The sequence below is a fragment of the Dermacentor albipictus genome, chromosome 1 (genome assembly GCF_038994185.2).
Source record: "Dermacentor albipictus isolate Rhodes 1998 colony chromosome 1, USDA_Dalb.pri_finalv2, whole genome shotgun sequence".
Classification (NCBI taxonomy): domain Eukaryota; kingdom Metazoa; phylum Arthropoda; class Arachnida; order Ixodida; family Ixodidae; genus Dermacentor; species Dermacentor albipictus.
The window spans coordinates 430,770,938-430,785,986 of NC_091821.1; the positions used below are offsets into that span (position 1 = coordinate 430,770,938).

Below are 15,049 nucleotides of genomic sequence, written 5' to 3' on the forward strand. Positions count from 1 at the left end.
CATGAATTCGTTACGTTGTGTACAAAGGTTCTGCAAAAGCTGTACAGTCAAACCTCAATATAACGAACACGCATATAACGAATTATTGAATATATCGAACTCTTCCGAAATATTTTTGTCAAACACATGTATTTTTAACTTCCTATAGCGAACGCGGTTTGGCATAAAACGGATATAACGAACTTCGCGAAGCCAAGCCCTACCTCACTTTAATAGCAGGCGGCAGGCTTCGTTGCACTACAAGTGTGTTGTGCGGCGCAGCAAACGTTCAGGACAACCTCGCAGGCACTGACAGCGCCGCAGATGCCACGTCGTCATCGAGAGTTGACAGCCAAAGAAATCGTCCGCATCTCACAACCGCTGACACCGCCGCTTCAGCAGCGGCGGCAGCGGCGTGATCAAATGTTGCTTTTGCGTTTTAGTGTTAGCAGTGGCGTGGCCGTTGAAGACATGCCCACCAACGGCCATGTTGGTGTTGGTGACATGCCCGCAACAATGACTGTAGAAGACTTCGTAGGTGGCGACGACATCTCAGCGACCACGGCTGTACTGACGGACGCCGAAATCGCTGCGGAAGTCTCTGAACATCCCGCATGCGAAGCTCAGGCTGACCCTGTAGACGATGAGAACATTCCGACTTCACAAGAAGCACTTGCTGCGTTGGATTTACTGCGCCGCCACTGCAATGCTATTGAGGGCAGTGGGTTTGCCCTTGTTGAGTGTTTGCAAACTGTGGACCAGGGCGTGATACGGAATGCGATGAACACCAAGAAGCAGGCCGCGATAACGCAGTTCTTTGTGCGTAAATAAATTAACGTGACCCAAGTAAGCGTCGTTCGAGTTGCTGTGCCTTCTCTGATTGAATTTTGCTCCTCTTGCATGTATTTTTTACGAAATTTTATATTACGAATTATGGATATAGCGAACTAATTTCCGACTTTTTAACTGTTCGTTATAACGAGGTTTCACTGTATTTTCATATTACTAAACTTTTTGAGATCCATGTGCAACATATCAATTTTGTCCACTTTAGGTGTACTGTTAGATGCAATTTACAGTATTGTGATATCATCTTTCATGGCTGAGTTATAGAGTTGTAAGCTTGATAGTTTCGTTTTCTTAGAAATTGCCATTTTCGCCAATGTTTAGTGAAACATTGATGACCTAAAAAAAAAAATTCGAAGCCAACAGTCACTAGATCTTACGTTTTTCTTTTAAATGCAACAAACCTCGTCAAATTTAGTGCAGTGGTTGCCGAGAAAAACGAATTCTCCCTTTACATGTATTTAGATAAAAGCACCCGAGCTAAAGCTTCCTCCTAACCCTTCACGGTTTGTTGTCGGGCCGGATAATACAACATGGCCACAGTGGTGTGCTGTCGGGCACTGCCTGACACGCTTTCTTGTGGTTGAATTGCACATGTTTTCTATAGTTATGCATGATGTGGCATCTCTTAGAAAAGTCAGTAAACTTCTTTGATTTGAGCTTGTCATTTTTTTTACGCTTGATCGCACAGCTTACGCAGCTGAAAGCCTGGATTGTTCAAATGTTGCATAGTGGAGATTCTACACCTAGTGATTCTACGGCGATCATTGCAAAGCTTTTAGCAAAAGCGATGACGATTTTAGTGAGGAAGAGAACTATGTGCCTCCATTTGATGAAGAAGAAAGTGATTCTATAGAAGCCAGCAACAAAGAAGGCGACGACGTTGGAGAAAGTGGCAACAAGAACAGCAGCACAGAACCACGTGGTGCAGGCTGGCAGGTGTACTTGGATAACTTTTCCAGACTTTGCCCCTCTTCCGTTCACTGTCACGAACCCAGGATCCGAAATAAGCTCTTCCAATCTAAACTGCAAGTTGGACTACTTTCAGCTGTTCTTCACAGACCAGCTGATTGAGGAAATAGAGCCCGAAACGAACTGCTACACACATGGAAAAATCTCGAGTGCTGGCAATTTGAAGTACTTGATTTGGAAAGGCTGGGAATATGTGTTCTTGGTAGAATCTAAAGCTTTCCTAGGTGTAATTATCAACATGGCCTTGAATTCCAAGCCAGAATTGAAGGAATATTCCCTTCAGCAACGACCTCCTCAAGAAGAGGCCTTTTTTTCTGAACGTTTCCTAATTAAAGAGATTTCTTCAAATGTTTTGCATGCTGCACGTTGCACCAAGCAAAGATGCCTCTTCACGTCGACCAACTTGTGGAAGCAAGGTCAGGGATGTTGTGACCTACATAGATGGAAAATGCAGAGAGCATATCAATGCCGGCCTCCAGATATGCTTAGATGAGAGCACTGTCATCTTCAAGGGTCGAGTATCATTCAAGAGCTGTAATCCTCAGAAGCCAGCAAAATGGGGCATGCATATTTATGCACTTGATGACTGCCAAACAGGCTGCATTTCTGCCTTTGAGCCACACTATGGCAGCACAATGATAGGCTGTGCAGTCCTTAGCTTCCCTTCACATGCAGGATTGTGCTCCACCTGCTGGAGAAAGTGCAGCAAGCTGTGCCAGGCAGTGGCTATCATCTGTATATGGACAGATTTCACATGTCCCCAATGACTGTGAAAGAGCTACTTTCGCAGAGTGTATTGCGGATGGAGACTGTGATGACAAATCAAAAGCAAATGCCCCAGCAGCTCAAGAAGAGGCTGAAAAAAGGTGAAGTGGTGGCTTATCGCAGAGGGAACTCGTACATGGTGCTTGCCTTGCGGGACAAGCATCAAGTCACAAAGCTAAGTTCACCCTACAATGTGTCCACAAAAGAAATATCAAGGAAGAAAGCTGGAGGGAAAACACACTGAAAAAGCAGAAATAGTTTCCAACCAGAACGACCAGAAAGTGGGTAATAGTTCTGGATCTTAAAGGGTTAAGACAAAGTTAATTAAGGCACGGTTAACTAAGATGGAGTTCATTAAAGAACTCGAACCCAGGAACTTTGGTGGGAGTTGTACCCTCATTCTCTGGTGGGAGTTGAACCCACGACCTTTGGTGTCAAGGCAAAGCCAATTAAGACATGGTTAATTAAGATATAGTTATGGCACTCAAACCTGCAACCTTTGGTGAGAGTTGAACCCGCCGCCTTTGGTGTTAATTAGGGCAAAGTTAATTAAGGCACTCGAACGCATGGCCTTTGGTGGGAAAGAACAAGTAATAGGAAGTAACAACACATTAAAATGAAAATGCCAAGTAATGCAATGAACATTTCATGAGCAGGCAGGCTTTCGCTTTCATCCTGTGTAGCGTATGCTAAAGTGACTGTCAACTTTTGTTGTGTGGCGTATGGGATTATTGTAATATTATTATATGCTGCCAAACAGCGAGACTAGTGTGGCTTGTGGTGGGAAGGCCACAATGGAAAGAAAGTTTCCGGTACTGGGGGATGCAAGTTGTATTTCACTTGGAAGCGGTGTAAGTCCTCTCTCGGTGAGTGAAATGTGAAAGGGTATGCTTCTTTCTGTTGTCTGCTTTTATTAAAGCAAAGCTTTCTTTGTCTCACTGATTCGTCTGTGAGTGCCGAAAACACTGCAGGAAAGCCAACTTGCACATATGCTTAGAACACTACAGTTTACACTTGCAATACTGCACTTGTCGACTGGCCGCCTGGCCAGTGCCTGATGACGCGAAGCAACAAGCTCAGCAAGAGTAGCGCATGTGCTCAAAGTTCACTGAAAGCCCAAGTTGCGTCTTGTAGCTGTGACACCACCCCTGTCATGAATAACTGAGCTTGCCTGCTTATGGAGACAGCAAGTGTGCAGGAACGTGGGCTTGTCTTAGGATCTGGAAAAAAAATATCAAAGCCTCTTTCTCAACTAAATATGGTTGAATGCCACACTACTCAGGCAAACTGTATATATCTTCACTGCATAGCATCTTGCATCGTGCAAGGCATTGCATCTGCTTTGCATTGCATTGCGTCACGCCTCTGTCTACTGCAGCGATCACAAGGCAGTAGTGTGCAAGTGTAGAGTCATCCATGGAAGTGTGTGTACGTGTAATCAATGGCTCCATGATCCAAAATAAAGGCTTATGCAATTTAACGAAATGTCTCTTTATTCAACTTTAACATTAAAAAAATACAACCCTAAACAAGCAATCAAATCACATATGCATAGCATTGGGTTGCTTAGCATTTCTTGGGTTCGTTGCACGGTCATTGGCTTTGGACTTTGATTCAATTTACATTGGGAGAAAGCTTCATGTTCAACCATCTTTTGATTTGATTTTGATCATTTGATTTTGATTTGATCTTTTGATTTTGATTTTTGAAAGGGCTTTGATTTTTTTCAATTTTCAATTTGAATAACCTTTGTTTTGGCACGTCAGTTTTCACCATTCCTTATGCATTTTCTCTGGGGTCACACAAGGAATGTGTTGTGATGCAGGTATAAAATGGTCGCCGGGCCCATTTAATGTGACACATTCTTTGTCTCATACCAGGCACTTTGTGGTAGGGAGGCAGGTTTTTGTCCATCTCTCATTGTTTTGTGCCTCTTAAACAACAAAATTTAACTGATTGATGGGGGGATTTAACCTCGATTTTCCAGCGCAAGAGCCACAATCGTATGCATATTTCTTTTGTGCCAACAGCAACTTTTTGAAATGATTGGTGCATGTATGGCATCGCATAGCACAAGTGAGAGCATGTGCGCGCTTCACTTTTCATTTGGCCAGGTCTCTCACATTTGTGATGTAACATAACAAGTTGCTTATAAATGTGAGAGCATGCCAGTTTTCCCCAGTCCTTTCCTCGTGGCAGCCAACGCTACGTAAATACTGCCCAACATTACGGCTCCTTCGAGACCGGTCAACGTTGTAATGGAACAGGTTTTAATGTTTCTTATCAGAGTACAAAAAAATTGGCTATCATGCTGCCACTGTTACGTGTCGTCTTGCTGGCGTCTTCACACACATGCTCACATCGCTCTATCTGGTAAAGTTTTGCAGAAATCCAAACAATGCTGGATAGCCAGCTAGCTGCAACATGCTCCCTGTAACACTGATTCCCACCTGCCGTGGTGGCTTAGCGGCTATGGTGTTGCGCTGCTAAGCACGAGGTCGCTGGATTAAATCCTGGCCGCTGTGGCCGCATGTTGATGGGGGCGAAATGCAAAAATGCTCGAGTCCCTTGCGTTGAGGGCACGTTAAAGATCCCTTGGTGGTTAAAATTAATCCAGAATCCCCCACTACGGCGTGCCTCATAATCAAATCATGGTTTGGGCACATAAAACACAAGAATTCTAAACAGCGATTCCCACATCACGTGGGATCTGCATAATTGTTTATGTGAATGCACGTTGTTTAGCGGAACTGTGCAAACATGTTTTTTTTCTTTTCTGTCTTGATGCAGGACGAAGGATGTAATCCACTTGCACCATAGGCCACGACATTGGACAAGTCAACAAACTCACCATATATAAGAATAAAGTATATATTGAATATTTGTACTTGGCATCCTCTCCTGCCTCTTTGTTGCTGCTAATGCTGTGCATGTGTACTCTCCTTTACCTGCCGGTCAGGAATGCACTTTCAGCGAAAATTCATTGAATTTCAGTGAGTGCAATTTCAGCGAAATTTCAGAAAAATTCAGGATGGCGGAATGCACTTTGCGGAAGAAAGAAATGCGTAATGCACCATGCTCTTACAGATAGTTCCTTTACAAATACCACAGTCATAAAGTGCTCTAGTTGTTCAGCAACTACTAGTACATTTCACACTTGTGAACAGCCAAAAATCTCCCAAGTGTGGGAATGAAGACGACTTGCTGTGCAAATGAGTTGTTTAAAAAGGGCATTGGGAGAAGTATTTCTCTGAGCTTAATTGTGCTCAAAGTACCTCCTCGTTAACTCCCTCCATCTCCTTGTGTGTAGATGCTTGCCACTGCCAAGGTGTACCAGGAAAGGCTGAATAATGAAGAGACTCGTACTCGATTCCTTTGGCGACCTATGAATTGTTTGTGAAGCACAAAAAGCTTCTCCAGGCGAGGGGTTTCATTTCTGTGGAAAGCAAAGGTGGAAACATGGATACAAAAGAAAGGAGAGGGTGATTCGGATGAGGTGACTCGCTGGCACACGTATACATGTTCTCTTTAAAGGACATTTACTGCTGCATACTTCATGTGTCACAGCAGTCACTGGCCGTCTTCCAGCTTCAAGCGACACAAGTGCAGGGTGCAGTCAATATCTGTGCCTCCACTGGTTCCATGCACCTTGATAGGCAATGTATGTCGCATTGATGGTGTAGAGTTTGTGTGTGTCATTTGAGCCCAGAAGCACCAACGATGTTGCAATGCGAGCGTTTGAAGGTAATATCATCATCATCATGATCATCCGCCTACTTTATGTCCACTCCAGGATGAAGGCCCCTCCCTGCAATCTCCAATTACCCCTGTCTTGGGCCAATTGATCCCAACACGCGCCTGCGAATTTCCTAATTTCATCACGCCACCTAGTTTTCTGTCCTCGAACTGCACCTCTCTTGGCACCCTTTCTGTAACTCTAATGGTCCACCAGTTATCTAGCCTACAAATTACATGGCCTGCCCAGCTCATTTTTTTCTCTTAATGCCAATTAGAATTTCGGCTATGCCCATTTGCTCTCTGATCCACACCTTTGTTTCCTGTCTCACAATGTTACGCCTTTCAGAAGAAGTTTATTTCAACAAGAGACAATATGAACACTGAGTCACACTCGCAGCACAATTGAACCAAGATGGTAACATATGCAAAGTCCGAAGCATTGTATACACGGCACATTTTTATAGTAGTGTCCGAGTACTCGCTCACTAACTTATAACCACGCAGACCCACAGAAACACACAGTTACACATAAACTAATTGTCACATATATAAAATTATGTTCGATACAGTGGACTCTCTTTAAACAGAACTTCAAGAGACCAGGGAAATTTGTTCTGTTTATCAGGAGTTCCATTTACTGAGAGACATTGCAGAGAGCATTGCATAAATACAAAACCAACCAACCATGAGGATAGTGTTCCGTTTAAGTGGCAGTTCCGTTCAAGATATTCCCGTTTATCGAGACTGTATATACATTGTACACAATGGTTATGTGCAATGGTGATATGTGACAGACAGTTTACATAATTTTGTAGTGATGCTATGAGATGTGTATATACAAAAATGATCATGTGTATGAGATCGTGTACACACATAAATCATGGGCACCTACATTCTGTGCTCATTCAATCAATAGTTTTGATCGCTTGGCTAAAAAAACCAGGCTGGACAAAAATTAAGCCATACAGGCCCGTTCTTCATTCCATCGCTTTTTGTGCAGTCCTTAAGTTGTTCTCGAGCTTCTTTGTCAACTTCCAAGCTTGTGCCCCATGTGTTATCACCGGTAGAATGCATTGCTTGTACACCTTTCTTTTCAATGATAAAGGTATGCTTCCAGTCAGGATCTGGTATGTCTGCCGTATGCACTCCAATAGATTTTTATTATTCAGTAACTTTCCTTCTCGTAGGGGACCCTGACCATGAGAAGTGGGATTCGTTTTACGAGTATTCAAATGGCTGCGTTCAAAATGGTTCATACCATCCCTTTGTTGTATTGGCTCTAGACAACACTGGCACCTCGGGACATTATGGAACCTCTTAATGCCACTGTATTTTTCCTCCACTGCTGAGGGTTATCAAGGTTTTGTGGAAGCATTGTAATAAGAGATTTCGAGGTGTTACTAGGTATTGACAGAACATGTGCCAGTTACTGGTGTGTGCTGAACACCTTCAAGGTTAGGGACAGTAAATGGAGGCTCGAAGTGCGATAAGTAATGTCGTATTATTCCGCATAAAAATCTTTCATAACACGACGTTGGCGGGTGCTGTGTAACTTGTGAGACATATGGCAGTGGGGCACAACACAATTGTATGTATAGGCGAGAAAGGCTTCACACTATGGTAATCCTTGCAGCTCCTATCAGTCAAGGGAGAGTATTAAACTGGCGGATGCAAATGGGGGTTTGCATACGTACGCAGGAACTCTGCTAGTAACTGTGACCCAGCCGCCAAAGGAACTGGCATGCTGTGAGACGTCTGCGTCTCCCATCGTAAATCTAATATTTTGCCACTGTCTGTAAAACGGCCATTAATACACGTATCCACTGCGACCTTTTCCAACACGACCTTGAGTCAGTGGCAGTGGTTATTTCCCGGTGATCTTGGCAAGGGTGTTCCGCACCGCACGTAATCGCGGAGTTGTAAACAAGTTTGAAAATGCGCACGCGTACTCGCCTTACGTTAAAAAAAAAAAACTGGCACGCGACGCGTTCTCAAATTTATGAAGGCGGTTCGCGTGTATGTCACAACGCTGACATAGCCTGAGATTTTTGGGCGCGCACAAAAATGGAAAACGTTGGCAATAACGGTACTTTATAGCGGTCACCTTGGCAACCGGCGCGGCAGCCATATGTTTCGCAATCGTCTGCTGTAATCAAAACCGTAACTACTATTGACACGATCACATTCTCAAATTGGCTCGTAAAATGTTTCTCGTTTTTAGTGCAAATAAGCATTTTTTTATTTGGCAAGCAGTAACATCGCAGAGCTGCTGATTTCTTTTAGCCCGACTTCATTGGTATGCTCAGCAGAGCCTAAGGCGCATTGGCGGCGAATAAAAAAAATGCAGATGGTGATATTCTTTCTGGCATTATTTCATTTCATGCAATGATTTGATGCCAGACATGTATTTGCTGTTGTTGTTTGGCCGAGATGACTCATAGGAGGGGTGGAGGTGGGTCTATTTTGTGACGTCACAGTCTGGAGCAGCGTCCGTCAGTTCGCGCATTTTTTTCTCTCTCTCCCCGCTTTCGGGTTGTGTGTGCGTGCGTGTGTGTGCGTGTGGCGGTCGGTCGCGGTGGTGGTGGTAGCGAAATGTGGGAGATGCTAGCGGCGACGAATGGCCCTGGATCTTAAGGCGTGGATAAGTTAGGATGAAGGTGAGTCGCCTTGACACATTGCTCAGTATGCGTCGCTTGGAACCGGAGATAACAGTACTGTGTAGCACACGGGAAGACGTCAGCTCCGCCACCGCTTCGCTTGCTTCGCTTCGCAAGGCGGGTGCTGCCGCCTCACAACGCCGTGCAGACCGAAAGCTTTCGATGTCTGATACGCTTGCTGGGTTTGCACTTCCAACATCTTATCGAATGTATGGAATCGGAACTCTTTGCGACTTTAAACGCGACGCCAGCAGCATCGCTACTGCGATGCCTACGATCCATGTGCAGCGTTGCTGCTTCTCCTGTGTGTGGCAGTTGATTGACGTGCGAAGCTGGGCTCGCGATCCCCCACGTAGTGCCTGAAACTCGGCTCGAGATCGAGTGGCTTCTGCGCGCGCTTGAACCGCTGGACCCTTCCCGAAGAGTTGCGCGGGGAGCCAGCGCGTGCGGCAGCGGGGGAAACCGTAAACCGCGCTTGTCCCTGTGTGTTCCATGTCGTCTCCCGTATCCCCACGGTGCCGTTATTCTGGCGAGCGGCGATGTCGGGACAGGCGTCTTCGTATCATGTAACCCTTATCGCGCAATTCCTCCGGCTCGAATTGCTGCCGCCTCTTGAGGCCAACTCATGGACAGGTGTGCTTCTCCTCGACTTTAGCGTCGATTTATCGCACAGCGAGTGCGCGCGCCACCGCCGCCAGTAGCCTTCGCGGTTACCGTATACTGACGTATACGATGTGTTAGCGCCTGATGCCGAAACTCCGAAGCTGGCAAAAGAAGCAGCTTCTGCAAGTGCCTGTAACGTGAACAAAACGCTGTTCTGGCAATCGTGTGGAATGATGCGTTTCTTTGTAATTTTGTTACCCGAGCGCACTCGCTTTTACCTACAGGCGTGTCACTCGGCAGTGCGTTGCTTGACACCGATCCGTTGGCTTCTGTCCCAGTCGTTCTGCAAAACTACTGTGGAGCAGAAAATTTTGTCTTTATGGTGAGGGGCGCAAAAAGTGGCCGGCGTGGCTTCTTCGACCGCATATCTTGATCACACTCGCAGCTTAATCTAATCGGTAAGAAGTTTACGCATAGCCGCGTCGGGTCTCGATGCCACGGATATCCGTTGTCGAGCTTGAGCAGCCCATGATCTACTACATCCTTAAGAAGAGCCACGTAGTAAGTTTTGTTAGTTAACTAACGCATGACACAGTTTACAATGCTAGTTTTGCAGCACACCGTTTCGACAGCTGTCGTTAACGCAGAAATTTTGATTACTGCTTAGCAGGCTCGTCCGGTGACACTGCACGCTGTTTTTGCAACCAAAAGGCTGGAGCAGTGGTTGCTAAATAGTTTCTTGCAATCTGTCATCAGTTTATGTGCATTTACTCCCGGTCTTCAGTTACAGTTAGAGCAATTATGTGGGGTAGGAGTGTGTTTCTACACAATTTTTCGTTGTTGTTGCGAAGAGTGTTTGTAAGGTTTACACAGCAGTGAGTATACTACTGTTGAACTTGCCTGCAGTGTAGAACAAACAAGTTTCATAAAAACATTTTCGTTCTCGAAAGAATGACACAACATTCTGACCAGCTGCTCTTTGGGAGAACAGTAGATGACAAATGCATTTACATCTCTGTGTGAAGATGCACACATTGCAAGAAAAAGGAAAAAGCTAACTCTTTTAGCAAGGTAAAGTTGTAGGCCAGTTGGTGAGACATTGGGAATAAATTCGCCACAGAGACAGGATGGAGACACAGGACAACACGCTGCCCTGTGTTGTCGTCATTCTCCATCTTGTGTCTGTAGCAGTTTTATTCACAATATCTAACTCTTATTTTAAAGACAGTATAGATAGCATAGCCTGTTTTTATTACCATCCTTGTCATTTGTTTCTTTTTTTTTTGATGCACCGGCTGGTGTGTATTTTCAATCTACATATTTAATTACATTTTCATAATTAATCCATTTGAAGTATAGTAGTTGGTCCCTCATGTTCTTTTTTTTTTCCCCTTATTTTTAACTACAACTTCAGCTGTGCGTAGAAGAAGTTTATCGACTGCAAAAGGCAGCGAGGTTGGCCGGAAAGTGGAGTATCTAGCCTGCTCTCTGCACAAGGGAAGGGGGAGAGGAGAAGAAAGAGGTTCATAATGTGGTATTATGATGGGAGAAATGAGATGAAAGAACACATTGCTTGATTGCTACCATCACAAGCGCAAGACCAGGCCCGTGTTGCCTAAAAAACGGGAAAAAGCATGCATTGACTCTATCGTCTGCCAACTCTCCGGCTGTGCGCCTAGCAGGGGGTCCTCCGATAGTGGTCTGCTATCTAAATGCCTCAAGGTAGCTGCCAGTGTCAGTCTTTCGCATGCATACACAGGGCACACCACGAGCACATGGTCTATAGAGCTGTGCGTAGAGTTAGACATAGTAAGCAGTTCTGTGTTTGCTTTGACCATGCGAAGCTCTTTGCCATGTATTAAGACCTTAGCACATAATGCATTCTACGTCAAAGTATAGCTCCTGTGGCTGAAGAAAAAAAAAAAAGAACCTGTAGTCTAGTGCTTTGAAGCAGAATACACCAGCGACATGGTGAAGCAAGCAGCAACAACAACAAAAAAAGCACGCACAGGAAAGACAGATAATAACAAAAAGGGAGGGGGGGAGGGGTGAAGATGAAAGCTTTTTTGCTTTCTTTTGATCATAGCTTGTCCTGTCGTTATTCACAATAGTCCTTTCTCGACAGACGCTTAACGGAACTCTGAAAAGATGGTAGTTTTTTGCGGCTAGTAAATAGTTGCTGCTGACCAATATGTAACATGCTCCGCAGTTTTTTTCCACTTGAGAACACTTGGAAGTGCCGCATTGTAAACAGGAGGAATGATGCATGGTGGAGGACAGGTCAGCTGTCGCGCCTTAGTTGACTGTTCGGCAGGATGTCACAGATAACACGCTGACTTATATTCGGGAACGCTACAGAGTAACACTTCTTGTGGCTGTTTCTGGAATTAATGGCAGCTGTGGCATTATCACTTCTCCTACTGCTCTGGAAGTTCTTAATTTTGTGCACAGGGATTTATTTTGTTTTGAAGGAATGAATGCAATACGAGGCGCTGTTGAACATGAACATTTGACTGTGGACATGGTTAGTAGTGCTGCCAGATGTTCTGGCCCAATGGGGAACACATTTGTTGTGGTTTTGTGAAGTCATATGCTGTGGATTTAAATTTCATTACGATTTCGGAACCATGCAACATTATTCAGGTAATGTTTTCAGCTTGCTTCGATATGCGCTTAAAGCCATTGCACTGTTTATTTTGCTTTCTTTTGAAATGGCTGCCTGTTTGTTGCTGTAGTTTTGTCACCTCCCACGAAAATTGTATTTTGCCTGCCCATGCCCCTGCACCTGACTTCCAGCTCTGTGTTAATTATGATACGCCACAGTCATTGAAGTTCTTTATTGATCGGAAAACACCACCACATTGCTGCCTTCTCCATAAGTCATTATTAATTTCTGTTACAGGCCCATAGCATAACCTACTGAGACAATTGAAAAAAATAGATAAATAAAAAAATCAGAATGGGCTCTTTGTTATCAGGGTTGCACAAAAGTTAGGAATAATGAATCAAATATGCCCTGTTTGATTTGGTCCCCAAATTGAACACTCACTATTTGCACACCCGATTGGTTTTCGAATACTTCACTTCGTCAATTGTGCAGGACCTAACATGAAAGCAAAAAAAAAAAAAAAGTGAATACTTTCAACTCGGCCAGATAGTTCGCATAATTTAGTATAGCATATTGCATAACTCAGGTTGCCACACTCTTTTTTTTTTTTTACTGAACTGTGATCATTGACTTTCAATTATTTTTGGACACAGCATTTGAAAATAGTTATTGTTTGGTTTAAATGACTAGCATTTGGATTAAATCTGAATAGGCCTCATTGCAACATTGTTTCATACAACAGTGGAAAAGAAACTGCATTTTCTCTGTGTCATTGCCACAGATGATGCAAATTTCCGGTTTCATGTCGAATGTTATACAGCTGCTAGTGTGCTCAAATTTTGTAAACTATTTTTTAGGCTGCTTTTTAAACCTTCACTCTGATAATGAACATATGCTCGAAAAAGTTACGAGTTTGTTAACAAACTGCTAATTTGTTTGGATAACATTTTAGTGCCAGCAATCAAGGACGAAAGAGAAATGTAGATACCACAACCTGCATTATTCCTTGCTGCTTGGGGACTACTAACTTGCTTAGGAGAGTGCAATGATGATATCAGCACAGTTGTGTTTCGGAACTCAGCTGGTTTATCCATTCAAGGCTCTTTAGATTTGCTCCTCTTTTATCTCAATTCTACGTTCGCAGAGTGGAATGATGCTATTTTTATTCAAAAGCAAGAAAGTGTGCATTGGCTCATGTTTGGGACTTATACTTGGTGATATATCTTTAGCCTATCATGATAAACAGTTGTCAGAGAAATCAACTGGTCTTAGTGTTTTTAATGTCTTCAGGTATGTCGATGACCCTTTAGTTCTTGTTAACCTGGACTTAAACTCTATGGTGGATAATCTCTTAAAGGTTTTTGCTGAATACTGAAAAGATTTTGCACCAAAAAACAACACACACAAGAAAGACGATGACACCACGGGTGTTACTTCAACTGTTTAATGAGGGTGAAAGCACTCGACATATATAGCCCTCCAAAACACCGCGCATGCGTACAAGGCAACATGGTGTTTTGGAGGGCTATATATGTCGAGTGCTTTCACCCTCATTAAACAGTTGAAGTTGCGCCCGTGGTGTCGTCGTCTTTCTTGTGTGTGTTGTTTTTTGGCGCAAAATCTTTTCACTATGCAAGATCACCAACTAGCCCAGCAGTTAACCCTTCTAAAGTTTTTACTGAAGCACTTCATTGTTTAGCACTCACTGTTGAATCGCCTGCTGAGGGTTCACTTCAGTTTTTAGGTATGCGGCTTCACTTGTATGACCAGCACACATGTTGGGTATATCAGCCTAGAGCCAGTAGACCCATGTTACCACATTATTCAGCTCATTCAAAACTGGCTAAAAGGGGCATTGCCAACTTGGGTCGGGCAATGCCATAAAAAGTTGTGCCATCATAAGGTTCATACGAGTTTAGAGAAACAGTCTTAATGTTTGCCCTCAGCAGGCTACCCGAAGAGCTTGCAGGTATTTGTAGTAGAGGGCTTCCCGAGGAAGTCCAGTAGAAAAACTGTTAAAGACAAAATTGGCAATCAGTATACAGAAAATGAACAGGGGTCAGGTAAAAAAAGACTCTGGTTGTGCCCTACCTGTGTAGGATGGCACACTATCTTGAGAAGATCGCTAGTTGGGGGAAGGCAGGAGTAGATTTTTCTGCATGGGATAAGCTGAACAAAGAGTGGCGGTTGACAAACACTTGCCGTAATAAAACTGTGCCTGGTTGTTTGAAGCTGCATTAAAATTGTTTCACAGAATGCGTAGAGGCTGTAGTGTATGAACTGCCATTGTGTTGTGATATTAAATGCATAGGACAAGCGGGATGATACCTTAATGAAAGCTTAAAAGAGAACATAGTTTAAATGAGAGTAATTATTTGGAGGGTCATCTGTCCGTTCATTGCCAAGAGTGTGGCTGTGCACCTTTGTTTAATAATTGTGTTATTCTTGCCAGCAGCAGAGGTGCTGACGTGCGTGAAATTATAGAGGCACCAGCTATCATGCGGAATGGTAAAAGGTGTGTTAGTGCTGCATCTGCCAACCTGCTTGATTAAGAGACGGCCTTTTCTGAAAAAAGCAGTATGACGTTTTGACCCAGAGTGGTGGGGTAATGCATAATGTTAAATGCCTGAATTTTCCTGAACTGTTGAGGTTAGTGCATTGTGATGTCTGCCTTCCTTTTGTTGTTGTCTGCTGGCGTTAAAATGCTATCCAAGTTCATATACCAACACACGCAGCACACAGGAGTGCTGATTTGTTCCTAATGCTCCATTGGAGGTTTTAAATGATTTTAATGAGTTTAAATGATTCATAATACACAGTTTAGTAGAAACGTGCTAATGTTGGGAATGCTAGCATGGGATTATTGCTTTATTATAATGGT

At 43.8% G+C, this 15,049-nt stretch overlaps 2 protein-coding genes across 4 annotated transcripts in view; both read left to right on the top strand.

The window, feature by feature from the left end:
- Positions 1 to 5,449, top strand: part of LOC135908581 (uncharacterized) — a 38,535-nt gene extending 33,086 nt beyond the window's left edge. For all 3 annotated transcript variants that reach the window (XM_065440417.2, XM_065440409.2, XM_065440404.1), the window contains one exon: positions 5,353 to 5,449. In XM_065440417.2, coding sequence (XP_065296489.1) covers positions 5,353 to 5,366 — 14 coding nt within the window. In that variant the 3' untranslated portion in view covers positions 5,367 to 5,449. The remainder of the gene's footprint in view (positions 1 to 5,352) is intronic.
- Positions 5,450 to 8,801: 3,352 nt separating this feature from the next.
- Pak (serine/threonine-protein kinase PAK 3-like protein) overlaps positions 8,802 to 15,049 on the top strand; it is a 45,404-nt gene continuing 39,156 nt past the window's right edge. The window contains exon 1 of the mRNA XM_065440379.1: positions 8,802 to 8,957. The gene's annotated coding sequence lies outside the window, so the exon portion shown is untranslated. The remainder of the gene's footprint in view (positions 8,958 to 15,049) is intronic.